We start from the raw sequence: 26,593 nt of genomic DNA, 5'->3' as shown, positions 1-26,593 counted from the left end.
CTCTGTGTGGTGCGAACTCATTCTCCTGAACGGTTTTGAAACGTTGGGTTTACAAGTTGCAATCAGCGACTGCTCTCGGGATCACAGAACCTGCAGTTGCTCCTGGATGAAGGGCACTTCTCTTTAAAGTCTTTTGTTTGTGGGGCACCACTGTGGAGGTTAGCGTGTGAGAGAGATTCAGTTGGTTAAGTGTTTGCATCTTGATGTATAATCTATATAACCTGATTTCTAATGTAGGTAGCAAGTTAGTTTGTTTAATATGCTGGTTTCATAGCATTGAAAAAAACATGTCCATGATCACCCCCAAGTCATAAAGAGTGAACACCAGTATCTGCCAGTATTATGCAGTCTTGGACGTTTTATAGGTTTAACTATTTACGTGAGCTTCTACCCTAAAAACCCTTCTGTGTGTGAACTCTCTACCGGTTCTTCTGTTTTCTTGTTACTTGACAACAAAGTAGCTTTTCATGACTTTGGGAATTCCCATGTTTTACACTGTCATTTGCTTGGCAGAGCATTATACCTGTATCGGTGATAAATGAGCAATGAACATCATGAGCACACAAAAATTTACGCGTGTCCTGTTACTGTGAAGAGAAGGAATTATAGTGAGTAGGATGTGTAGGCTGACGTGTTGTTAAGCAGACTGCATTTCTTTCCAAAGTGACTGTAATAGTCCCATGCTTTTATCTGTTGTGGTTTTGATCCTTGAGAGAAATCATTATAAAAAAATCGGCTGTGAAGAAGCATCAGATATGGCAGTTGAGATCTGTGGAAGTTCTCACCACATAATTGTGTGCATCTAGTACCAGTTCATGTAAAAATGAATGATGTTCTTCTGGTCTTGCAAACTAAAATGTCCCCTGTCCCTGCCCTCCCTGCCCCCCAAGCAAACAGCACGCTGATGTATTAGCAGCATTTCTGTGCGTGGTGTGAGGAAGAATGGCTATGGTGAATCACAGAGTGAGGGAGGATGATTTTTGTTTCAGTCCTAATAGTGAAGTGTATTTGAACAAGGGATTTCAGAATTTGGTGTTGTGATGTCTCTGTAATGCTATTCATCAGCACATACCCATTGTCTTTTACAGGAGGTGTATTTTTGTCCCATCCTTAGTCTCAGAAGCTTGTTAGAGTGTGCTGAGCATCCACAGTAAGTCACAGGGGTCTTCTCAATGAAGCATTATACTACAGAGGTACATAAGGGGTCCTGCAGGTCTGCATCTTACTCTGACAGCCGTTTTGATGGATCAGGTTAATTTTCATTTTCTTGTGTTTATAGATAACTGATGATTTTAACTCCTGAATCTAGATGCATGGCTGCCAACTCATGCTCGACAACATAGAACTTTTATTGTGTTGACTGGGATAGAACACAAGATCTTTTGAAAAATCAGGAACTTTAAACTCCACAAAAGAGGAGGTGTTTTGGCCGACAGTGCTACAGGTGCAAACTTAAGGGCTCAGCCACCTCCGTGGTATAGTCTGCTGCTGCACTGGCAGCACGGAAGCTGCAGTTGCAGGAGGAGCTTGGACAAAAGTCGGGGATATCTTCAGGGGTGTAAGAAAGGGATTATGGCAGTTCAGACCACCGCTGCCTTGCCCGCTCCATGTAAATGGGGTTTGGGACAACCTGGCAGGCAGAGTGGGAGGGAGGCGGGGAAGCGCTTGACTGAATCGCTGAATCCCCTGCCAGATGCAGGGAGCGATCTCGGGCGCGTCAGGGAGAGGAGAGTACTGGAGAATGTGGCATGTGGCGGTGTATCTGAAGCTGGGCAGACGCTGATGCTTTTCCTGCTCTTTGAAGACTGCCCAGATTCTAAATTCCAGCCAGCGCGGCAGTAGAGGTGACAGACATTTTTAGGAGCCATTGCTATGCCCTGTGGTGCTTTTTTTCTTGTTTGTTTATTTATTTATTCCCCTCCTCCTCTTCTTGCTGCAGGAAGGGGAACGCATGTGTGATGTGTGCAGTAGCTTGCCCTGAGGTGAATGCTGTTAGTACCAGTATTTCCTCTGGAAGCTGGATTCAGTGCCATGGGGAGCTCCACGGAGCGCAGAGCAGTTGAGGTGGGCAGGGACCTCTGGGGATTGCCTACTCCTGCCCTGGCTCAGGCAGGCGCAGCCAGAGCGGGTGCTCCGGGCTGGGGCTGGTTGGGTTTTGATCATGCTTATGGTTAAAAGGGGCGTACTTTATGTTTACGCAGAATTCTTTAACGTTTTATATTTGTGCCCATTTATTTGGTTTTATACTCATCGGAAGGATTCAAACTGGCTTGGAGAATACTTTTGGTCTGAGGACTGCTTGGAGCTGTGTAGCTGCAGGTCATTAGGAACAGGTCTAAGCTGACATCTGATGGGGAAATGAAAGGATGAACTGTGCTGGTAGCAGTGGTGGTCCCGGTTTTTTAATGGTTCCAAACAGCAGTTCCTGTTTCAGTGGGGATCGGTGGTTTAGTTTGAAATCACTTTTCTGGAATTTGGTAGCTGGAAGATGAGCTGTGTGACTGCTTTTTAAGACTTTAAAGGGCTTGTTATGGTCCCCATTAGTATCATTCACAGCACTGAAAATGTGGAATTAAGTCACGGCCACCATCCAGACGGTTTCTTAACTTCCTTTGTGCTGTTGCAGAGCTGAAGGAAAATCCTTTGCTGAGCTGCACATAAGGGTCTCTTCCTGTCTGCAGCATCAGAGAAGAATCTCTCTCTGCTTTGTCTAGGCAGGACAAAAGCGTTTGAAATGTAGCCTCATCTGCTACAAGAAGCTGTGCTCTTGTTTTCAAAGCCAGGTCATTACGCTGTCCCCATTTAGACAGCGACCAAGCGATTGTGCCAGCCTGTGCAAAGGGTGTAGGCTGATGCGTGGCTGGGAGAGGGATGACTTAAACCAGACCTGCCGCAAGCGGTGCACAGACCTGTGGCTCACAGTCATGAGACCGTAAAAATCTGCCTTAATAATCTGTTACCAAACCTGTAAGTTTTTAAGCGCGCAGGAAGAGCTGCCTCTTAGTGGGGATCAGATGGATTTTGGCTCTGGATGTTGGTAGGCAGAAATGTCCTGCACATACCTCCTCTTCCCTGCTCTGTGCATCCTCTTTCGCCTTCCCAGAACTGTGGCCTGCCCAGCTCAGGCGCTGGGTGCGTGTTGCTGCATTTTTGCTGTAGTGCCCATAGTTGGGGTCAGCTGGCACAGAGGGATGGCACTTGCCCTGCTATGAAGTCCAGTGCTGGCTCAGACTACAACAGGCAGCAGGAAGGTCCTGCTCACCTCCCAGCTCCTTCCCCCTGGAAGGGGACTGGTGAGCTGCTTCACTAAGTTTTTGGAGCAGCGAGGTCCCATCACACGTGAACCCCTGGGGTCACTGCAACCTAAAGAGACTTGATGGCCGCTCGCCAAATAGACTTGGCTGCAGGCGCAGCAGGTAGCAGGCCTGGTACCCTGGGGGAGTGCTGCCCTCCTGGGTTCTCCCTTGCTGAAGAGCCGCTGTTGTCTTTTAAACTGCCCAAGAGCTGGTGAGAGCTTGATCTGGAATTGCCTGGGCCGGAGCACCCTGGGGACAGTGAGGAGGGTGGGTGGCTTTTCTGCAGGTCCCCTGTTTGAACACAGGCTGATGTGGAGAGCGCAGGTGGCCCCTTGCCAGCTGGGGGCTGAGGGCTGCTCTGTTAGCACCAAGTCCCGTGCTGCTGCGGGTGCTGCCCAGTGGCTCTTGTCCCCAGCTTGGGCTGCTGTCACCTCCACCAGAACTGCCTCCTCATAACTGGTTTGCAGTGAGAAATGTCACATTTTAATCCCTAGACTGTGCCGTTTCCTTCTGTGGTTAAGGGATTTATTTACAGACTTGATTTTTTTTTTCTGAACACTCTGCCCAGTGTTGAAAAGCACACCTGGTGCTGAGCTGCAGCCTACACGCAGCCCTTCTGTGCCCGTGAAGTCCAGCAGCTCCGTCGCTGTACAAGCAGGACGTGGAGGGGATGAGTGCCACCTGACTCGACACGGTGCCAGCAGCGGTGCCTGCGCAGGGGAAGGTGCTGTCTGAGCCTGTGGCTGGGGTCCTGGTGGGTGCCACACGCCAGCACTGAGGATGCCACACGGAGGGGCGCAGGACTTGGTGGCTGCTGGGAGGGCGTGTAGCTGGGGCCACAGGTGGGTGTTGTGTTCGCGCCCCGGTCTACCCGTTCACCACCGCAGACAAGAATTGCCTGTCGTGTACAGCACTGCCTTTCTGCCCCCTGCGTGCCCAGGGACGGAGCGGGGATGGTTGGTTATTTATACAACTGCTGTCAGTGTTTAAATCCACACAGCTGCAGAGAACGTGCTGCTGTAACCTCTTTGAGGAGGCCGTCAGAAGCGGCAGCAGGAGCAGTGCCGAGCCGCTGCCCCGGGGTGCGTGCTGCAGCGCTGCAGGGGGAGGAGGGCCAGGGCCAGGGCCGAGGTCTGCCGTCAGGGACCCTGCCTGGCCGCGCCGTGGGGCACAGCTCGCGTGGAGCTGGAGAGGATCAGGTATGGCGAGCTGCTGTTTTTCGGTAAGGATCAGATCCCTGGGGGATGTCGGTCTGACAGTTTATGAACAAAACCTCGTATGTCCATCCACCAGCTTGAGCTTACTTTGCTGTGCGCCATGGAGCAGGAGCACGGCACCCGCCTCCTGGTGCTCTCTGCAGCCTGTGTGGGGACATGCGATAGCCCTGCCTGGTAACGAGATGCGGCACCGGATCAGGCTTGTTACCTTGAGAGCAAGGGAGTAATGTACTCGGCACCTGGGGAAGCAGAACACGCCCTTGGGAAGTGCGTGGTGCAGGCTGTGCAGTGTGAGAGAAGTTTTTGACAGGTTCTTCCTACCTAAATCAGCTGCTCCCAGACCAGGCTTCGGAGCCACCTCTTTTCTGCACCGGCTGGAAGGGAACTGGCTTCACTCCAGCGGTTCAGCACGAGCGCTCTGAACTGCACCTTACGCTTTGGGAGCCCCCCAGCTTGTCCCGGGCTCAGCTCGCAGCCCGCCGCTGAAGCCCCCGTGTTCTGCACACGCCTGGGGCCCTTGCCTGCTGTGCCAGTGGCAGGGATGGCGCTCGGCATGATCCTGCTGGAACTAGTCTCTACGTCCTGCTTATGAGGTATGAGTTAACATTTACATTCTTTAATTACTCCTGCTGCAAGGAATGCACCATCTGAGGGCTCACCCTTCGAATGGTCCTGCAAAGGAACTGTTTCATAGGGAGGAATAGAACAAAGAATATTTAAAGGTGGAAGAGATGATACCTCAGTCAGTCAGCCAAAGGTTGGGTGTTTGGGTTTTTTTCTTGCTAGTTTTCTAACCTGTAGTTTCAGCAATTAGCTTTTGTCCGGGTAAATATGAAAGACCCCATTTTAAAATTAATACTTAGATATGCTTTTAATCTGGAGAAAATAAAGTCCGTTTTTTTCCTGATGGTTTAATGCTCTCAGGCAAACAGCTTAACAGCTAACTGAATCCATTATAAAAGTTATTAGTGACGAAATACAAATACATAAGCATGCAGCCCTTTATTTTTGTGAAGATCTTTGCTTATCATAGTTCTGTATGTTACATTACGGTGTTATACAAATAGATTTATTTACAAAACCATGAGCTATGCAAGCTTCTTGCTTTTTTTCCTATTTGACTGATACCGATCTTTTTCAACCCCTTCCCATATATCTTTGTAAGCATGCATAAAAATTAACTTTGGTGTGGTAAAACTACTCTATGTGCCCAGCCACATACAGTATTTATTTATTTATAGATATTTATAGGTATGTACAAAAGTTTGCCAGTATACAGAGCAGTACTGAAGTGTACATTTTAAAATCCACAATGCAATACATTAATGGGCTACCAGGTTTCACTAAAATAAAACTGAAGGAAAAAGGGTGGATTTAGCTAGGAAAAAAAGTAATCAGCAACTACCTATATGTGTAAAACAATTTATTATTTCTTTTTCTTGGCTGGCAAATTCTTAAATATAATCTGAATGGCAGTGCAATAGGTTGAGTTGCCTCATACACACTAAGACCAGTCTTATTCTGTTTCTTGTGCAGAGGTTTACTGTCCAGCATACTACTTTCAAATGTACATTACAATAGTATCAAAATGTTTTGGCAAAAAGATCTCGAAAGGAACCATGACATTTGTTGACAAAAATAGAAATCTGTAACAAAGCTAAATAACACCAAAATAAAAGAAAAATATTTTAGTTTCAGTTTTACAGTTGTGTATAATCACACTTTAGTATATCTCTGTTCACTTCTAGTCCCCATAATGAAAAATAGCTTTATACAAAACAACTTACTAAATTTTTAACCATACATCTTCCCACGCTCAGTACACTGCCGTGCACACGCAGTCAAGTTCACTCACACACCTTCACACTTTTTCGTTAAGAGGTGCTGCCTATAGGAAGAAAACGCTCTTTTATCATTACAACAGCAACAAGAGTTTTCCAAAAAGCTTCACTCTAGTCTAGTGTAGTAATTCAGTATTTAGCACATGATTAGTATTAAGCCTCCCGCAATACAGCAAAACGGTTACACTCCCCGGTTAAAACATTGGCTGCGGATTCTTTGGAAATGAACAGAAAGCCTTGGTGAACTCGCACGTGCGCTGTGCTTAGCCTTTAGGATGGCTCCTTGGCTGTGGATGGGGTGGACTTGCCCGCATTTCCGTTCTGCGCCTTGTAGCTGGTGAAGCTAGGTGTGTGGATTGTCCTGATGCTCTTCATACCTTGGTTCAGTGAAGTGGGAGAGGTAGAGGAGGGGGGAGAGGTAGAGGAGGAAGGAGGGGGTGGCCGGCCGTTTTGAGTCTGTAGTGAGAATGAGAGATGGTGACCTTTCCCTGGGTAAGTGGGGCTCTGAAACTTGGAGGAGCCGTTAGAGACAGAGGGGATGAGGGAGGTAGAGTAAGTTATGCGACCTGTCTGAGGACCGAGGTTAGAGGAAGGAATGGAGGTTTTAGTAGGTGGATTTAGAGGGTTAGAGCTGTCACCGCTAGAAGCAGGTGCTGAGCTGCTTTTCCCAGAAGTGGGAGAAAAGGCTGGGATCTTAGAAGCAGGTAGGGTAGGGGAAGTAGCCTTATAGTCCCCACCAGCTTTCTTAGCACTTCCATTAGCCTGCAAATAAAGATGGCAGGAGACAGTTTGTCAGAAAGCCAGTAACACGATAAACCAACAGGACCTGGGAAAACAGCCCTACCGAGAGTAAGAACTAAGAGTTGGAGGCCTGAGCTGAGTCTTGCAGCTGTGGACTGGACCTGGTAGAAAACCCAGAGTGCCCAACCGAGAGCGCATAAAAGCGAGAAAGCCAACGCAGCTCCTGTGAGAAGGTGCAATCTAGGGGTTACAGACCAGTCACTACATTGGCCATGCTTCTGGGTTATTAACGTGTGAATAGACGTGTCTGGCCGGCGAGTTAGCGTGCATCTACTGCCACCCATTACACCAACAGGTTAGTGTCCAAGGCTTCCTGTAAAGACTCTCTGAACAGAAGCGTTCCCAGCTCTCCTAAGGAACCGCCACATTTACCGAAGGGAAAGTAAAACATTAATGTAGTCAACATTAAAATTACAGCTGAATACCACGGTTAAAAAAAAAAAAAAAGAGCAGCAGGTGTTTTATTGCAGACATGCATGCACAAGCATGGTGAAAAAGATCAGTAGATGATACTGTCATGCCCCCAGGATCCAGGACGTCCAGTTAGACCTCACTCGAAAGTCAGGCATCCGTTATTTGGTATAATCTCAGTCAGTTACTGGAGTTTTTAAATAAACAACACGAAATGTCCATCCAAACACCGGGTTTAGGGTAAAACTACCTGTCTGTACTGGCGCGGATCCTGCAGCTTGTGCTGTTTGCCTGCTTTCTCCGTGCTTCCTTGTCTAGTTTTTGAAGCCATGGGGACTGGCATCCGGCTTGTCTGGGAGGCAGCGCTGGAGCCCTGTGGAAATGAGTGGAGGGGCGGGGGGGGGAGACAAGGGGAGGGCATGGTCAGTACCGGTGTGCTTGAAGAGGAGAGTGCACACCATGCGCCAAAAAAAAAAGCCACAGTACTACATGCAGGGAAAGTTCAGGAGCTTCACACCGCAGGTGTTAATTTCCAGAACCAAATGGAGAAAACCGCTCAGCTACTGATCAGCCTGGATTTCATGTCAGTGACGCTTGTCATCTCACACAGCAGATTATTCGACCCAGCTCCCCTGCATTTGCCCATCACCAATCAGCAGCAAAGATTAAAAAAACGAAACAAACCCCCCCCAATGGTCTATTAGCTGTTAGACACCTTGTGGGGAGCCCAAACAAGCCACCTGAAAGGAAGCAAACAAATCACAAGACCCTCTTGTTTAATGGTGATTATTGCAGGTTTTAGAAAGCGGCTGGAGGTTTGATTTCTCGGACTAAGGTACCTTACGTGAAGTGGCTGGGATTGACGGAGGGGGCTCTACACCAGCAAGGCTCTCATCCAGCACTACAAGCTCTCGGGGTGGGGTCTCTGGTACTATCTGGGCAGAGGAGGGGACAGTGCTTCCCTCAGAGCTGTATGTGTTTTCAGGGATAGATTTTGGACTCATTTCACTGATGGTGTTTTCCAACTGCTTTATAGTTTGCTCAAGGCTGTCTAGCGTTCGGTATGTACTCTGTCGAATTTCATCGGTCCTAGACAGGGACACTGCAGCTCCAGGTGGCCCCTCTTGCTTCCCAGAAGGACTTTTGTCACTGTCCTCGGGCTGAGACCTACTGATTTCAAATCTCTTTGCTTCCTTGTGCTGCTTCAGGGCCCCATCTTCCTCCTCTTCTTCATAGACCACAACCTGCAACGTCTTCTTCCCAGTCTTGGTTCCTGTCCGTATCGCCTGCGTCAGAGCAGCCAGCTGCTTTTTAGGGAATTTGAACTTGAATTTTTTCTTAGAATCCTGCCTGCTTCCAAACTGATCGGCAGAGTCCAAGTTTGTTTCTGTGTTTAGCCCATAGATCTGACGGTATTTGTTAAAATTTGCCTTTGCGCTTTCCTCCTCTGCAGGAGGTCTGGTTTCTGCAGAGTCAGAGGAAGACTGAAGGTTAAATACGTACTGCTCGTTGAGACTGTGAGCTGCTGAATACTCTGTGATTGCTTTGCCGTCACTAACTACTGGTGGCTTTTCCTTCTGGCTCTCAGAGATCTCATGTGCTTCATTTTCTTCCTCCTCCTCTTCCTCTTCTATCTTTTCATCTGTCATCATTTTCTCCAGTTCCTCATCACATTCCTCAAAAATTGTAGAAAGTCGTTTATATGCTGACCTAATATCCATCGGTTCATCAAAAATGATGATGACGGGTTTTTTGTCCAAACACACCACTGGCTCTTCGCTGTCTGCATTTTCTGGGATACCCTTCTCCAACGCCACATCCTTCCTCGCGTCAATGTTCACCGTTTGCACATCTCCGCCTTTCCGGCTGACTATATCGTGAACTTCCCCACTCGAGAGGACCTGGACAGCTGTTTTAGTAATCATGAAGGCGATGTTTTCTGTGGGTGAGTTGTCCTCACTTGGAGAGCTAGCAGGAGAGTCCATCTCTTCCATGCTGTTCACACCGTTACTTCTGGACACTTTGGGTCTTAGCACAACCTGATTGTAGTTGACTGCAGAAGCTTCTTGCTCCTGCAAGGAAGGTTGAGGCCCCACAGCCTCCTGCGTGTGCCTCATGAGAGGGGCAACGCTGCTGACGGGGATATGCTTGCCTGTGCTCTGCAAGGCTTCACCGGGCGGCAGGCCCTGGTGTGCATCTCGCGATAGTCTATAGTTTGGCTTTTGTTTTCCAGTTTCAACAGCTGGAAAATGAGATCCTAAAATATCTTGAGCCCCTCTTCGTTTGTCATCCTCTGGCAAACTCACACCAGACAGGTTTCTGGTCATATTCTGAAGGTTTTCCTTAGAATAGTCTCTACTGTCTACAAACAAACCCTTGCTACATGTAGGACTGTCATTCATTGAAAAGCCAATTTTACTGTCAGCTGTGCTGGATGAATCAGAACCCAATTCCTCTTCAGTTTTCCCTTCCCTCTTCTCTTTAGGATGGTCACTATCTGTGGGAGATCCTGTTGTAGCCCCATACACCTAAGGGGGAAAGTCGGATTACTTAGTTATTCAGGGCTGTTACCTTTACAGGACGGGTTTTTTCCCCAAATTAATCACCATATTCTCAGGGGAAGTGCAGACCTTGTGAACTCACCACTCTGTTTACTGCTGCCGAGGCATGTCTGAGGTTGTCATCTGATTCCTGTCTTTCTTCGGGGCAAAATTCCAAATTCTGGCAGAACAGTGCATGATGTTACTGCTCTGTGCTATGCATGTGGCCAGCATGGGTTGTTACCCAGGGCTCCTGTTTTAACAAGGCCTCCAGAATATGCAAAAGCACACTCATTACCTTATTTCCAATGCAGTGCTACCTTGACCCGTTCACTTTCCAGCTAAGAAAACCCAAACCCTAGTTTGTATAAGATTGAAGTTGTAAAGATTCATGGTATTTGAGTAAGTTCTGCTGGGCCACATCAAAGGGAGCCTGATGTGGAAGGGCTGACAGCAGGGCACTACGGCTCACTAGCTCACCAGAGAGCCAAATGCAAGAGGCTGGCTAGCCCTGAAAGGAAGTTTTGTACCCGTAAACGCTGATTTTCAAGTCACAACATATTGCTGCTTCTAATGTTGCTCACACCTGAGCAGCGCTGCTCCATCACAGTTAATATCATCACAGCCTGAGCATTTCTAAATCCTTGCTGCAGCTTAAAAATATTCCTTCGAAATTACCAGCGGCACCCTGCAGCAACCGTGGAAGTGCAGAATGAAACACTGAGCTACATTCATTTATAGAAGCAATTGCAAACATCACACAGAGAGGTCTTCCACTAGCTCAAAAATTGTATATTCCCAACAATGAAAATTTAAGGGGACTTTTTTCTTCATTTTCAAATGAGGTCCCCTGGAGATACTGTTTCATAATACCAGGCTTGGTTTGTTAAGTGCTAGTGACAGCTTAGGATAAACACCAATCTTCAGGGTGAGGGAATGACCTGAAGAGACACCATGCCTATGAACGAGCAAGAAAGAAATCTACAGTCAAAAGATGGCTCACCAAGAAGGAAATAAATCTGGCCTCGAGCGCATGAAGGCAGTGAGCCAAAAGCATTACTGCTGATATTGCTTGAGACTACAAGCTGACTCCTAGCGCACCAGAAGGCCAGATTATACCTCTATGAGCATCAAGACCAGCCAGGAGACTTGCTCTCCCAGCTCAGAACAGTAATCCACAGGTCAGTAATCGTCAGGCATACAGAGGTTCACAAGGTGTAGTTTCTACATCTTGTGATGTTCTCTTACATACTGTCTGAGGATTTTACACAGGAAAACTTTGTACACAATCAAAACACTGGAGTGAGAAAGTCAGTGATGGACAAGATTCCCAGTTCGTCTCTGCTAAGGTGTACAGGCAGTAAGAAGGCTGCCCCACAGGCACCCTGACACCCCCCATATTTCTAAATAAGGAGGAGCTATCATGCAAACCGGCCACCGCCAGTGAGGCATCAGTGGGCAGGCTGACACTGTCTGCACTTCGTGCTGAGTGTAAGAACAAAACACCAGGGCCTGTGACCAGCTCAGGCCCAGACTCGCTAAGTGGTAAGCGCCTCCCAGTCCCATTACATGTCACACCTCCCAGAATTAGGCCAGGCCACGTAATGGCGCTTGTTGCCTGTCCATGTGCTGACTCGGTCACCGAGGTCCTGTTTCTCTGTATCTTTTTTAGCAAGTTCCTCTTCTCGTTCCATCAGTGCAACATCTCATAGTGCCATTGTACAATATACGTAATTTTAGGAACTGCTGCCTTTCTACTAAAAAATAAAACCACAACAAAACTCATTTCCTCTGTGAGTTTATCACAACCACAAGGCTCCATATTTAAAGCCAATAAGCACTCTGTCAAGTCAGATGACAAAACCAAATCTCATTAGCCTTAATTTCCTGGACTCTGTGTTATTCCAATAAACAGCAGTTTATGGCAATTACTTGGCAGCACCTTTCAAAGAAACATTTGTGCTGCAGGACGTGCAGCATCTTGAGTGTTTTCCATGCAACAATACAATCTCATTCTGACACCAGCAGCAATAAGGATGAATAGAGATACAGTCACGCTTTTTTTTCCTCCGTAACGCTGTCATACATTCCACAACAAAACATTTTTTCCCTTTTACTCACACCCATGAACTTGTAGCCAGGTGTCTGCAGCTTTAGACCAGAACTGCTGTTTGCGCAACTCCAAGCCAAGTCCTTGCGTGCAATGCCCTGACCTGGCATCAGTACCTGCGGGGCGGGGTATGGATTTTGACGCTAATAATATATCAGATACCACCATCTAGGTGTCACCTTGTGCTTTACAGCTGCAGCACCCTGTGCAGATGCAGCTCACTGTGGTTAGGGCAGCTGAGTTCTTCTCTGCCTCAGGGACGTGGCAAAGCAATTTCTTCTCTCCCTGCCTCTGTTAAATGATGTTGAAGTTCAGCGTCTCCTATAAAATCCTTGGGGAGCTATTACTCCTATGTGCAATTTGCATATACACGCAAAACGCATGACAAAGTTGAAATGCTGTGCTGAAGAGCTGTCTTCTTCCCCCTACACCCCCCCCTTCACTGCAAACTGGCACTTGGCTGACAAGTTGTCATGCCTGCATGACCGCCTAAACCCAGCAATGATTCAATTCGTTATTCTTAAACTGGAAAGAGAGGTCTGCAAAGGCGGAGATTGTCCTTTTCTTCACCCTGCACATTGCCTGCCCACTAAGGCCAATCAGCTCAGCTGGCAACTCCAGTCCAGACACAGCTGTGAACCCCCCTTGACGTGGCTATAACTCCACACACGGCACCTCTTCAAAGGCCCGTGACTGAAGAGTGAATCTTGAGCATTAACTTTCAGAATAAGGGCAGACTCAGCCCATGCACCTTGACTCTTTCTTCCAATAAACTGAATAGGATTTCTGAATATCTAATAACTTTTTCTGGGACCAACAAATAAAACAAACTAAAGCAGAAATTCTCTAAAGTGGCTCTTGAGACTGAGAGGAACCACTGATTCTCAAGACAAGAACAAGGCTTAGGAGAGATGCTTCACCATCCATTGCCAGAACAGCACTGGAAGGATGTTCTAAGGAGTACAAGCATCTCTTTGGCAGAAACTGATGGATCCTCTTAATTTTGATTTCACAGAATCGTAAAACTTCATGCCACTACCGTATAACTGCTGATAAGACACATAATGTAGATCGATAAAACGTTCCATATAAGTGTTTCTGAGCCATAGTGAGATAATAGGAAGGAAACCACTGGGCAGTGGTGGGTGGGGGTTAGAGAGAACAGGACACAAGATAAAAGATTAGTTTTGAAGGAAAGAAGGTTATGCCAAGACCGGGTGGCATGTTTACAAATGCCACTTGTTACCTTCTTTTCCTTGTGATGCATTAAAGTCCCAGGCCTTATTTCTTTAACATGTGTATCATTTCTGGACTGTTCAGCATGACTGTTTGAGTTTACATCCATAAAAGAGCACTTCTGGAAAGCCTAGGAAATAAATACTGCAGGTTATCAGGAGACCAAGAGCTTTTACACAGAAATGTCTGGAGATGACCAACTACAAAGAGAGCATTTGGTTTTGACATTCACAGCTCAACAATACATGGTCATGAGATAATAGAGATTTTAGACTATCAGACTAAGAGAAATAGGACATCCTCTCCAGTCTTCCAAGACTGCACTCTTAACTCATCACGCTGAGATCAAGTTCCTTGCAGGGAGATAACCTTGATTTCTATTTTTACAGATGGGGAGATGAAGGCACACAGAGATGCTATGAACTACGCAAACTTAAGTAGGAAGCCCATGACAAACTCTGGGCTTGCGACACTACCTACTTCCTAGTGGCTAAGAGTTAGGCGAGAGCTATGTAATTCCACCTCTCTCCACACAAACTGTTATTAAAACTTTAGACTTGGAGACGTGTTTTTCTTTGCCATATGGGCTTGTGGACCACTGGCCTCCCACCATGTGTACCCCCCAGGGCACGGCCCCAACTTTTCAGCCCTTTATCTTGCTACCCTCTTCCAGTTTCCTTTGGGTTTCTCTATCCAACTGGCTCCCAGATCCAGAGGAGAAGAACTGTCACTGCCACCACTGTGCAGTGCTGGCTGCAAGTGTGCATCACCAGAATTTCTGCAGGCCTCTACTGGCATGGTCTGCCTTCAGTGAGATGTACAGGCAGGACATCTGCCAGCCAGAGGAATAAGGGAGGAGTGCTTACAGGAGTCAAACACACCATGACGTGCAAGATTATATTCTTATACCATGTATTAGGGTAATTATGTAATTTCTGGCAACTCTCATGAAATTAATAGCCCTGATTACAGGTTAGAATCAGGCCTGTTCTTTAAATATTGTATGCCTCGTGTGCATTGCATATTCTGTAAAATCAGAAAAGTAACAACAATAAAAAAATCCAGTGCAAAAATCAGGGTGTCGAGTTTCTTCTGGTTTTCCTATTTGTATGTGTGTATAGACCAGAGTACCTAAGACGACATGGAACTGTTCGAAGAAGTAGTCTCACTCCTCATAATACAGGATATGGACTTTCCCCAGACCAGTGATACATTTTTGAGTTAGGCATGCCATCTACAAAGGCATCCTATTAAGTCCTTCAGACTTTAAGTGAGGAAGAATCCACTGTTTCCCTTGGTGATTTGTTTATTTATCACCTTTGCTCCAAATTATCTGTAACAGTGTCCAAATACAGTTTGTGCTACAGCCGCTGATTACTATTATGCCTTTTTCTGCTAGTTTAAAAAGGTATTTCCCATGAAAGTATCTCCACATTGTACTGAAATCTATTCTCAACCTTCGTATTCTTAACAGCCTTTACAAATGGGGGACACATGGCTAACTTACTCATGGGTGCAGCAGCCCGGTGCTGATCTCACTGGTCCTGTACACAGAGATAAAACCACTCCCTGTTCTCACATCTATACACCCAAAGCAGACACTAACTTTGTGGCAACAGCACTGACCTGGGAGCTCCTGTCAACTTGTTAGTGCAACTCCTGATTCTTCCAAGACATGAAGTTGTGATCTGGCCTGTATTTTTATTTTCTTCATATGGACTTCTTATTTCAGTAAATGTATTATGACCATTAAGTGATTGCTATCATTTCCCTGTTTTCATACTTCACTCGTTTGAATTAAGCTGATTTAAACAGTAGGGATTTAAAATGTATTTCCAGGCTATTGATGAAAATACAGAGTGACACCGGGCCTGTAACTGATCCCTACGGGACCTGACTATAAACATTTGTATCAAGGGCAGCACTTCCAGAGCCAGACAGCTCTCAGTTGTCCTATGATAGAGGGATTTTTTTGTATTCTCTGTGGTGCCAGATTTTTATCGAAGTGTTTGATCAAATGATTTACAAAAATGTTTACAGATATACAATTCAGTTTAAGCAGTCAGACCTGTTACCTGATCAAAGAGTGTTGTTTGCTTTGACAGATCTGTGTTCCATTACGCTGTGTTTACCAGCATAACTGTTTACATCTGTCCTTAGTTCTTCACTGATTGAATCCTGTCCCTGATTTTCCATTGTTCTGCCTGTGACTGATACCAGACTAATGAGTCTGTAACTCCTGTATCAAGCAGTCTGCCCTTTCTAAAACATGGTACTCTGTCAACCTTCCACAATACACCTGTTATTTTGGTATTGGTTTAAAATTAGCCTTGCTTGTCCCCAAAACTAGCATTTAAACACTCATTCCCTGTTGAGCTACCATGCCTATTTCTCCCCCTTAGATCCCCTCAGCCCCCTTTTCCAGACCTTAACCTCCACTTCATTGTCACCAGTTGCAAGGCAGCTGGGTTCCTTTCCTAGAGACAGGAGACGATGTGACAAGTTTCACTGTCCCCAGCTCTCCTGTCGCACTGGCACACAAACAGGGAATAAGGGTCAACCACTGCTCTCACTCCCTGCAAACCAGCTGTCTGAAGCACTTGTGGGTGAGAGCCGAGCAAAGGGGCAGCCTGCACCCATGCCATGTAACAGTTACTGCTTAATATCCACACGTCCTGTGCTGCAAACGCTCCCTGGGCAGCACCAAACCCACCTTTTGGCAGGTGGACAGCAGGGATCATCTCATGTCATGACAGTGCTCTGAAACACCCCAGCATCAGAAGTTACGGCCAGTTAAGTTGATCCATATCTCCTTTCCTTGTATGGGCATGAACACGGACAGAGGGAGCCCCCGGGAAGCTGGAGCTCACTGGTGGTAGCTGGAATACTTGGCTTTTACTGCAGGATCACCATCACTGAACTAAACCAGCCCATGCGCTATGAAGTGAAGGACTAGCAAGAGAAGACTATTTCTATGCCACTGGCAGAGTAATGTACCAGTTACACAGCAGGGAACAGCAAATGTTTCAATGTTCAAACACTCCAGGAAACGCTGTACCATAGCACAGGACAAGTGAGCAAAGACCCCCCCAGCCCCCCGCCAAGGAGCAGACTCCATATTCTCTGTTCCAACCAATATTAACATGAATGATGGACCCTCAGCACCTTGCTGGTCTGGTACTAAGCGAGAAATGCTAGGCCAGGGCTAACACCACCAGATGCACACTGATACTTTATTTAACCCATCTACATGTGTAAGAGCCTCCAGTGGCAAGCACTGCTTGCTTGATCGCTGTCTCAGCTCCAGACCTCTTTAACAAAAATTGGGTGGTGCTTACAAAACGTGTACCACCTAGTGCAATAAAGTGGGACCTGGTGAGACCGGGAGTTCTACTTTCCATCATGTTCTGAGCTGGAAATTGTCCTGATGCCCTAAAAGTGGTATCGGGCACAAGCGTCTTCACATGAAACTCAAAAGGCATACCTGTAATTCTGCCATTATTTTGTCTCCTTCCTCTTCCTCTTCGTCTTTTGCAGCTGATGCTACAGCATGCCCTGCGCTCCGAGACAATGCCTGATCCTCTTTAGGGGCTTTGGACTGCGCTGTTTGCCCAGCATCTTCACTACATTCCTACAAGGGGATGAGAAAGCAAAGACAGACAATATAGTTGAGCCTTCCTGATGCAAAGCAAACAGAAAATTTAACACTATGCAATTCCCCTGTTGCAAGTTCTGTGTTCCTTTTTAAGGAGACTGCTAAATCATCAGTTCAAAAGCAACCAATATTGCTGATGTGATAGCATGTTCACAGATTAAAAAGCTTCCTAACCTGGACTTCCCTCTACTTTCTTCAGAGAACAGAACAGATAGGGAAAGGAAGCCCAAACTAATTTGCAACAGTTCTGTAAAAACGCTCTCAAATCCAAGCTGATCTTCCCCATCTGTGTAAGTCATGCTTTTTATTTTTAATCTTCTTACCACTCTAAATGAAAGCAGCCTGTGACTTGCCTTCTATACTGCTAGAAGATAAGAGCAGCAAGACTCCTGTGAACAGAACTGATCAAATCTCACTCGTTCATTTGGCCTAACAGCAGTGTTTCCCAGTAGGCAGTTTCAGTAGCTTTCCAGGACACAGCTCTGTCTCAACTTATTTTGTGGTTTACAGACACAGCCCAAGCCTGGGAATGTTTCTCTGTGCCAACCACTCAACAGTCTGATTGCCTAGAGTCTGAATCATCAAACCTTGACAGCAGCAGCCTCTTTTCTGGCTGCATAGATGACATCTCCTGATCTCGTTGTGGTTAGTCCTGATCCTGGCAGGTAACTGCGCCGTGGAGGTGGAGGAGGTGGAGACTTGGTCAGCTTGTCACTATCCTGTTCCCCATCAGGAATTTCTTCTGCAAGTAAACAGAGCAGCACAAAGTGAGCATAGGTGAAGGAAAGGAAAAAAGTTATTCATCCCTGCCTCAACTGGAAAGGAAAAAAAATGTCTTCAGAGGTCCTGCTGCTGAACAGATATTAATAGAAACCCATCTGGGATTCAGATGGAACTACCTTGAATGAAAGTAAACGGTGCTGCACTTGTACAGAGAAACTGGCTCATGTCACCCAGAAATTTTCAGGAAAACTCATGTCATCCATACTACTGTGGCTGGGTTTCAGCCCTTGTTGTGTTAAGTGTGATAGCAGAGCACACACTTGTAAATCAATCCCTTGTAAAGAAGCTTGTAAGATGCAGGTTCAGCTGGGTACCTGGTTACAGATAGTGCCCTGTGGTATCCTTTGAAAGTACAGCCACTGACGTGGATCATACTAGCAAGACTTCTCTGGACCTGGAGGCTTCTCATTGTTCTCAGCAATCCTGAAGCAACCAGCACACATTTCTGCTCTGCCTGGGAGGTACTGCCAGTGATATGGAGAAAACAGTGTGAAATGGGGACAATGGACACCAACTGTGACTGTATATGTCTGCTCAGGAATGTGGGTATGGTGACTGGTCATGGGTGCGGTGTCTGGTCACATAGGCACACAGCTTTGAGGAGATGACTACAGTTTTGAGGAGACGCCTGCCCTTCTTCCTCTAACAAAGGGGCTATTTTAAAAAAGAATGAGAAAAGGATGAGAGATATTCCAGTGCTATCTAGAGGGAGGGAGTGCTAAGTCTCCTTGCTGGAGAAGATCGGATGGTCACAAGAACATGAATCACCTACAAACCTGCAAGACCACCACATTCCAGGCAAAGGACTGATAAGCTAATTGACATACGAAGAAGCGGGGGTTTAGGTAACGAATATGTATAGACGTTAATTGAATATTCATTTGTTTTATTGTATAAATGTGAGATGGTTTTTCACTTCAGGCATGCACGCTTGTGGAGGAGCGATCCCCGTGCATCTGCGTGCAATAAACATACCTACTTTATAACTTTCGAGTGACAGAGTCTAATTCCGCACGTCACCAGCAAGGTGCTAGGAGAGGTGCTGAAGAGTTTTGTCCATCTTATAGTTCAAAAAAAGGCTGAGAGGGAAAATGTAAACACTGCTCTAGACATGCCACCTCTGTAGTTCAGTAAGTCTTCTCACCCCAGAGCAGGGGCAGCTGCACTTGCTCCTTTTCTAAGGTAAGGCAGCATGTGTTTTCACTTTACTACTATTTCAGAAATGCACAGTTTTGCCTTTGAATTATCACATAAGAGCCCTATATATATTTTGCTAACCCATGAAGATTCAAATACCAAATAGAACAGCTGAGCAAAGCCAGCCCTTGCTTTCCAAGGAGGGTCTTCCAAGAGATCAGTTTCTCAAACTGGCATTCCCCTGCCATGATGCTTCCCCTCCAGCTGTCACTTCCTCTTCCCCACTGCTACTGGATGGCATTTTTTCCAGAAACAGCATTGCTCTGCTCATGACCTGTCCCTATGTGTTTCTGGTCACAGGCTAAGCATCAAACATGCCAACAGCCACCATTTTCACACTGGTGTTTACAATGCTTGTTTTCAAGACTGAGAGAATGACCTTTCTGCAGCTACTCAGTGTTACATAAAGAGCTGGAATAAATATAATCCAGAAAGATAAAACCTCCTGCTTTTGGGATTACCCAGCTGTTTAGGGCTAAGTGTTCCCCCTGGGCAAGTTATTGCATAACTGCCCACTCCTGGGGCTGTGTCAGGCTCCTCTGACACATCGGCTGGCCCCTGGGGCTGGATGGAGCTCTTGTCTGACCCGGCCTCACCTTTGTTCCCTTCTTAGTTCAAATGTTCTTTGAAGCTGCTTAAGCTTAAAGAAATGCTCTGTTGTATTATCTCCCTCCCTGGTTATCTGGCACTTGCAGGACTGCAAGAAGAGTGACTTTCCAGATGCACTTTACATTAGACCACTTTGGTTAATACACACTACTCGGTTTTAGTGACATCTGAGGTACTTCTACCAGCAGGAGCTGGTACCTTTGGTGCCAAAGTGCTCAGCACTTCTGTGAACAAAATGGGAGCTGTTCATCGCCAGCTGTTTCCCTGAACCGAAGCATTCTTTAACAGACACAGACAGACTGGAATTAATTTCTCACACCATACAAATTTCTACTTGCACCAAAAAAATCCAACAGGTCTTAAAAAGATCTCAAAAAAATAATGCCTGCCTTGAGGCAGCCTTTGTAGTCAGATAAGCAAACTGTCTTTAATGGAAGATACTGATCACTCAGCACTTGCTAAAATCAGGGCATCTCACATACAAAGGCAAAGAGAGACGAAGTAGCCCAATTTCTAAGACACATGCTAGAGACACCCCCCACATTTTTCACTGAACAATCTTGATCACGAAGATGAGTTTTAAAGAACTGTGTAAAGTGTGCAATTTTACTCTGGCTTGTGCTTTGCAGGGAGAAAAGAAAAGAGTTTCTTGATTGGATTCTGTGTGGAGAATGGCTGAGACAACATATTCTGGTAACAGGATCTGCAGCAAAGCCAACAGAGATTCTGCTAATTTATGTCCAAAATGTCATGTACTACATTAGTAGGTAGGTGGTGTCTCTTTCCTTATGTTGCTCTGTTTTCTGGTCTACAGCAGACTGATAGTGAAATTTTAATCTTGAATCACAGAAGAGTTGGGCGGCATGTGAGATATTTAATCAATTATTAAGGAAAAGTTTTGCTGTTCCCTTATTTATGTTACTATTACAGGATTCATTATGCACAACAGAAGGCAAACTCTCAATCTCATCAAATTCCTCCTTAAATCTGCTGGCTACACACTGTGCAAAACTGTATTCTAGAAGTGGATTAGTTAACTATATGAGTTTCAAAACTTCTCTGTTACTGTGCTCTGCACTTTTTAAGATGTCACAGCTCACTGCACCCATATGGTAATTATTTTCACTGACTTCTTCTATTTATGCCACACATTACACTTGTGTTGATAGCCAGTAACCTCACTGAACGATGCCAGAATTCTGAAGTTATTTTACAAGGTTCAATAGAATTTATATTAAATGTGTATGTTGTGAAACATCCAACAAGCCACAACTTGTCGTTGTTAAAGGTGCACCTGGAACAAAATGCTAGATCTGAAAACACTCCTCTCAGGTTCTGTATGAATTCATCTACGCAAGCCCCAGGGCACTGTTTTGCAGCTATTTACAGCTCTGGCACGCCAACACCTTGAGTACAGCATGCAGCTCTGGTCTCCACAGCTCCAGAAAGACACAGTGGAGTTAGAGAAGGGCAACTGAAACTAGCCTGGGGAGAGAGCAGCTGGCCTAGATGGAGGGACCAGAAAGGCTGCAAGTTTGCTGTTTGGAGCCTGTGGGGCAGGCTGACACCTCCAGCATATGATCAAGGTTTATCCACTGCCTTCATGATTTATAAACCATAATTACAAGGATGCAGAGCTGCTGTTTGCCAAATTGCAGAACATCAGAACTAAGGGGAACTCAGTGAAGCCAGTATGAGATCAGTTTACAATAGATGAAGGAAAGCCCCTTCACAAGATGGGGAGCTTGCTGCCACAGCAGGGGGGATGCAAAGGTATAGGCAGGTATAGAGGAATTACTGGATAAAAGGTTCATAATGGATATGAAAAGGAAGAGGTTGGGATATTCCCTCTAATACTGATTAGGGGTGCCGGGGGAGTACTAGCAGACTGCAGAAGGTGGCCAGGTCCTGTGCTGCCCACACACAGTATCTCCCATTCCCTCTGTCAGACAGACTGCTGAGCCAGATGGACTATTGCTTAAGTAGCTGGGTAAGAATTTTGCAGCTGAGTCATGCTTGGCTAATGAGGTAAATGCAAGGTTTGGCTGAGGCATCTTTGTTCCTCTTTGAAGAAATTTAGGCATGGATTTGTATGTTAGAATTGTGAAAGGGATACCACTGGAAGGATACCCCATCATCCTGCTCCCACAAAGTAGCTCTACCTATATAATTCTTGATCAATGTTAGGCTAAGCCATTCTCTCCACTAATGGACAGCTTACATCCTCATCGTTGCCTCATACAGCTTTCTTCAGTGCTTCACTTTCCTTGTCATTATGAGGTTTTTCCCTAATACCTAACCTGAATCTTCCTGGTTGCAACTGCCAACTTCTACTGCTGTTCTACCCACATAAAGGAAGTTAGTCTTTTGTTTTTTTAAGCAGATTTTAATATATTCAGAGATTGCTTTGTCCTTCCTCAGCCTTCACTTCCTCATACTAAACAAAAGCAATTCTTTAGATATTAGGAAGAAATTCTTCACTATGAGAGTGGTGAGGCACTGGCACAGGTTGCCCGGAGAAGCTGTGGATGCCCCACCCCTGGCAGTGCTCAAGGCCAGGCAGGATGGGGCTTTGAGCAACCTGGTCTGGTGGAAGGTGTCCCTGCCCATGGCAGAGGGGTTGGAACTAGATGATATTTCAGATCCCTTCCAACCCAAACCATTCTATGATTCTCTGATTCTTTTTTTGTTCCCCAGAGATCATGGGGGTTTTTAGAGCTCTGGTCATTATCATCACTGACCTCTTGACCCCCTACTATTTATTCAGTCCTTCCTTGAAATCCAGAACACTGATTATGTAATGAACTCTATGTTAAGAGTTCATCACTGCTGAGCAGATTCATGTGTCTTGGAGATATTCCTGTTCATCTCGTTATGATGTTTGCCTCTTTTTTTGCTACAGGGTCACAGTCTGACTCATGTTAACTTGAAACTCACTATATCTATATCATAGCCGTGGATAGCCAGAATGCTTACTGTGAAAGACACTCTCATTCATTCCTACGTATCTATCCACTTCTGCATGACAACTCTGTTATGCAGCATCACAGTTCATTTTCAGACCTCTGAGGGACTCAACCAAAACATTGGTTGTATTTATAGTTTAAGAGTATGAAGTCAGCAGGATCATTAAGACCAAATAGTATGACTTTCCACTCATACAGATTCAAGGATTTCTTTAAGCAGGTCTTGCATCACACACAGACTTTGTGCCTGAGCAGCCTTTAGGAAAGAAACATAGTATTGCTTAAAGATTTGAAGTGGCAGAGAATCTTGTATGTTCATAATTAAACTGCAGTGATTAGTTACTCTGTTAAAATTTGACAGCTAATTTTTAATGCGGCTTTTTCTACCTTCAGCTTCAAATTGTTGGAACTTGTTCTGCAGAATTAAAAGGCATTCTTACTCTCAGAAACCTCAGGCAAGTCTTGATCTTCTTTTGATAACAAATTAGTCTACAAAAAGGGCTTTTTAGGTTTCTGATGGTAAGATCATTTGTGCTCAAACTCTTTGTGGTTCTTTCCAGAGCGCTCTCTCTGTAATGCCAAACTTTTAAGTGCAAAACTGAACACAGTATACTACATATATATAGATACAGTATACAGATACTCTCATTTCCCTCAAAAGCAAGGTGTACTCTTACTCTCTTGCTTGTGAGGAGTCTTCATCTCCAGAGGACAAACTCTCTCAGTTCCAAAATGGGGAAATCCATGTTCAGCTGGTTACCCACACTGGCATCTGCAAAATCACTGCATCCTGTCTGCAGGACCTGCATTATTCCTCAGGATCATACTTACAGGTATGGTCAAGAACACAGAAATCTGTAATCTGAAACCATTCCAGAAGTAGGAAAAAGAACCTCTCTTTTCCAGATACGCAATTCTTTAGCACTATTCACTCTAGTGAACCTTACCTGAGACTTCCAGCTTTTCCACTGCATCCCCTTTAGGCAGGGCTGCTGGCTGGGGAGGCATCTCCAAGTTAGGAATTGACTTCATTATATTGGCCTGGGCCTCTTCCAAGAGCTTTTCAAATTCCTTTCCATTATAGTGATCAAGGTTTTGTCTTTTCTCTTCCCATTTCTTTTCAGCTTTCTAGATAAAGACAGTAAAGCATCTATTTATTTCTCTGATTCCTGTTGTGATCACTTAAAAAAAATCCATGTGTAATCAAATCATTATAGGTCAATATGGGTAGATACTGCAGTTCTAGTCAGCAACTAGAGGAAATATATTAACACTAATCATACACTGGTTCTGACTTCCATTGTGCTGGATACTGCACAAACACACAGACTGACAGCAGCCACTGCTCACTAAAGGCACAAAGGCAAAATTTAAATCTGGGTCACTGCCCTACTATATCACACTGGTGATTAAAGTTCATGTCTGTAATAAGACATGAGAGCTCACTTGTAGGTTTTCTCAATATCTCTGTGTGAAACCACTGGAACTTCACACTTTTTTACTTTTACTTTTCCATAACGAAGGATACAGAGATTTAAAGAGTGAATGAAATCCACTAATGCAAGTGTTGCCATATGATCATATGTCATTGTTCAAAGATGAAGTATTCTTAAAAAGAATAATTTATATATATATATATATAAAGGTTATTCAAAAACCACAGTTACTCATTTCAGTTTCATGTTATTATCCTGTTACACTTAAAATCAGAGGGTATCTTCAGAAATGCACGGTGTAGTTAGGGGTTAAGCATATAAATCCCCAGAATGCATTTGAAAAATCCCACCTGCAGTCTCAAGGGTGAGACTGGGAGCTCAGACCCAAAGACAGGACAACTGGTTGAGTAGAATACACCGTACCTCAATCGATACAGCTCGGTTTCTGGTACTTGCACTGTGAATTTCCTCAATGAAAAGACTTTGCATGGTGGTGCCATTGACAGAGACCTGTGGTGCTGGCGTGGCTTGTGTGGGCTGGGATCCCATTGCGGGCTCTTGCAGGGGGGCTGGTGGGGTGGCTGAGGGGTGGCCACCCACCGGCACACCTTCGCTGTGGCTGGCTGCAGTAGGTGAACCCTGGGCATGGTTGACCAGGGCTGATGAGTGCTGAGACTGATGGATGACAACAGGAGAGCTCTGCACATGATGGACCGTCATTGTGGAGAAGGGGATGACTTCTGACTTGACTGATGACACCTGGGACTCTGATGTGATCGCTGTGAGGTTTTGCTGTGCATGTCCCTGGGCATGCTTGAGATCCTCCTGGTTTTTCAGAGCATCAGCTGCAGTGGCCTTTTCCATAGCAGAGGATTGCACAGCTTGGGATGGATCCACACCCCTCAGCAGTCCTTCTGTAACATGTCTGCCCAGCCAAATTGAAGGCAACAGCGTGGCACATGGTTAGCATACAGGTGAGTCATGAGCAATACTTAACAATAAACTATTTGCAAGGGAAAAGTACCTGTATCAAAAATATCAAAATGGTGATTTTTCTTCCTAATGCTCTCAGTTGTGTGATTTTATAGCTTTCTTTCAGTCAGGCACTCAGAGTTTTAAAGAGGCTGCTGTAATTAGGATGTTTTTGCCTTTTAAAATGTTTACAAACCTTCACAGATGTACTGGCACTTTTTTTTACCAAGCCACGAGTTACAGTGAGTTGATTTTAGAGGGAAAATGGAAATCAGTTTACTTAAATTTTATACACTGAGTCTAGCTAAACAAGATGTCCCTGGACTATGAGCACAGAAAGACGTAGTTACATAGAATGACAGGCAGCAGTCTGGCAAATTGCCAAAACAAAGGCCTTAAATGATACTTCACAAAGGTCTTGTCTGTCAAGAGTTTGGGGTAGGATGAGCTGAGGATGTAAGAATCTATTATTTCTGGCAGCTAGCTGTGAAATGGCTGAGCTTTGGAGTGTAGCTAGCCATCACATGGCATCAGTTTTTCCATTACTGAAACAGCCTTTATGAGGCTTAATACGTAATTTTGCTGCAAAAATTTACTTTTGGTAAAAATCTGGCATGCATAACTTACTGGTTTTTTTCCCAAACAGAGTGAGACAGGAAATAACTATAGTCATGTTTAAGAAAAGGAAACTAGTACGAAAGGATGTAGATGTTTATCTACATGGAAAAATAAGTGACGGCTCTTAGAAGACCTATTACATAAAATTTTATCCCCTCTGCCAATACTGGCAAATCCATTTTACATATGCTCCAGGATATATGGAAACAATGACAACCCTGCATTCCTTAGAATAATGGTAGCGACAATAGGCTTATAACTTACATTTTCTTGTAACTGAAGTAAAATTGGGACCACCACTAACAGTTTGGCCTGATTCACTGGTTTTGAGTAGGAATTAAATCCAATGCCTATTGCCTCATATAAATCAGCAGTCACTTGCTGCTCATATATTCTGACAAACACAGCTAAACACTGGCACTTAGTGGACACAAATTTTACCTACTATTTCAACCTTCTCTAACACATCTTCCTTAAAATAAAAACAGAATAAAGAACTTGCATTAATTGAAGCAAGCACATTGAAAACTATTTCTTTCTTTCAGAAGGTTTAGGATATTTTTATCCATTTAGAATTGTTTTTCTGTTTTATTTCTTACTGCTACATTTTTGGGGATGCATGTTTCAGTGTCAGAGAATATTTCTGTTAGCTTAGATTACTGTAAATGCCAAGAGTTAATTAGCTCAGATATGGGACTGATGCCACTTTGTAAGCTTTCCCATCTAGGCACTTCCCAAATCTGGAAGTGTTGAGTTCAGAGGGAGCTGATTTCGAACAGAAGATCTTGATGACTGGGGCTGTTGGTCAGAACAGAACCATTGCACAGGAAAGACTCTGTATTCAGGAAGAATCTCTAAAATACTGCAAGCAAGTTGCATTTCTCAAAATTGCCTGGGGAGAGGAG

The 26,593-nt window shown here is 45.1% G+C and overlaps 1 protein-coding gene across 19 annotated transcripts in view; it reads right to left on the bottom strand.

Annotated features, from left to right (window-relative positions):
- Positions 1-5,496: 5,496 nt before the first annotated feature.
- Positions 5,497-26,593, bottom strand: part of KIAA1217 (KIAA1217 ortholog) — a 365,870-nt gene continuing 344,773 nt past the window's right edge. For 10 of the 19 annotated variants that reach the window (XM_056335860.1, XM_056335866.1, XM_056335868.1 and 7 more), the window contains 9 exons: positions 24,522-25,023; positions 23,610-23,790; positions 17,695-17,849; positions 16,937-17,083; positions 13,463-13,582; positions 10,210-10,287; positions 8,406-10,094; positions 7,817-7,939; positions 5,497-7,116 (listed from right to left, as the gene is read on the bottom strand). In XM_056335860.1, coding sequence (XP_056191835.1) covers positions 6,625-7,116; positions 7,817-7,939; positions 8,406-10,094; positions 10,210-10,287; positions 13,463-13,582; positions 16,937-17,083; positions 17,695-17,849; positions 23,610-23,790; positions 24,522-25,023 — 3,487 coding nt within the window. In that variant the 3' untranslated portion in view covers positions 5,497-6,624. Of the gene's footprint in view, positions 7,940-8,405; positions 10,095-10,209; positions 10,288-13,462; positions 13,583-16,936; positions 17,084-17,694; positions 17,850-23,609; positions 23,791-24,521; positions 25,024-26,593 lie in introns of all 19 variants that reach the window. The other 9 variants (XM_056335869.1, XM_056335862.1, XR_008821431.1 and 6 more) reach the window with 9 other exon arrangements.

Source organism: Falco biarmicus, chromosome 4 (genome assembly GCF_023638135.1).
Source record: "Falco biarmicus isolate bFalBia1 chromosome 4, bFalBia1.pri, whole genome shotgun sequence".
Classification (NCBI taxonomy): Eukaryota; Metazoa; Chordata; class Aves; order Falconiformes; family Falconidae; genus Falco; species Falco biarmicus.
The sequence above is the reverse complement of the archived record's forward strand: the minus strand, read 5'-3'. Positions and strand labels throughout refer to the sequence as shown.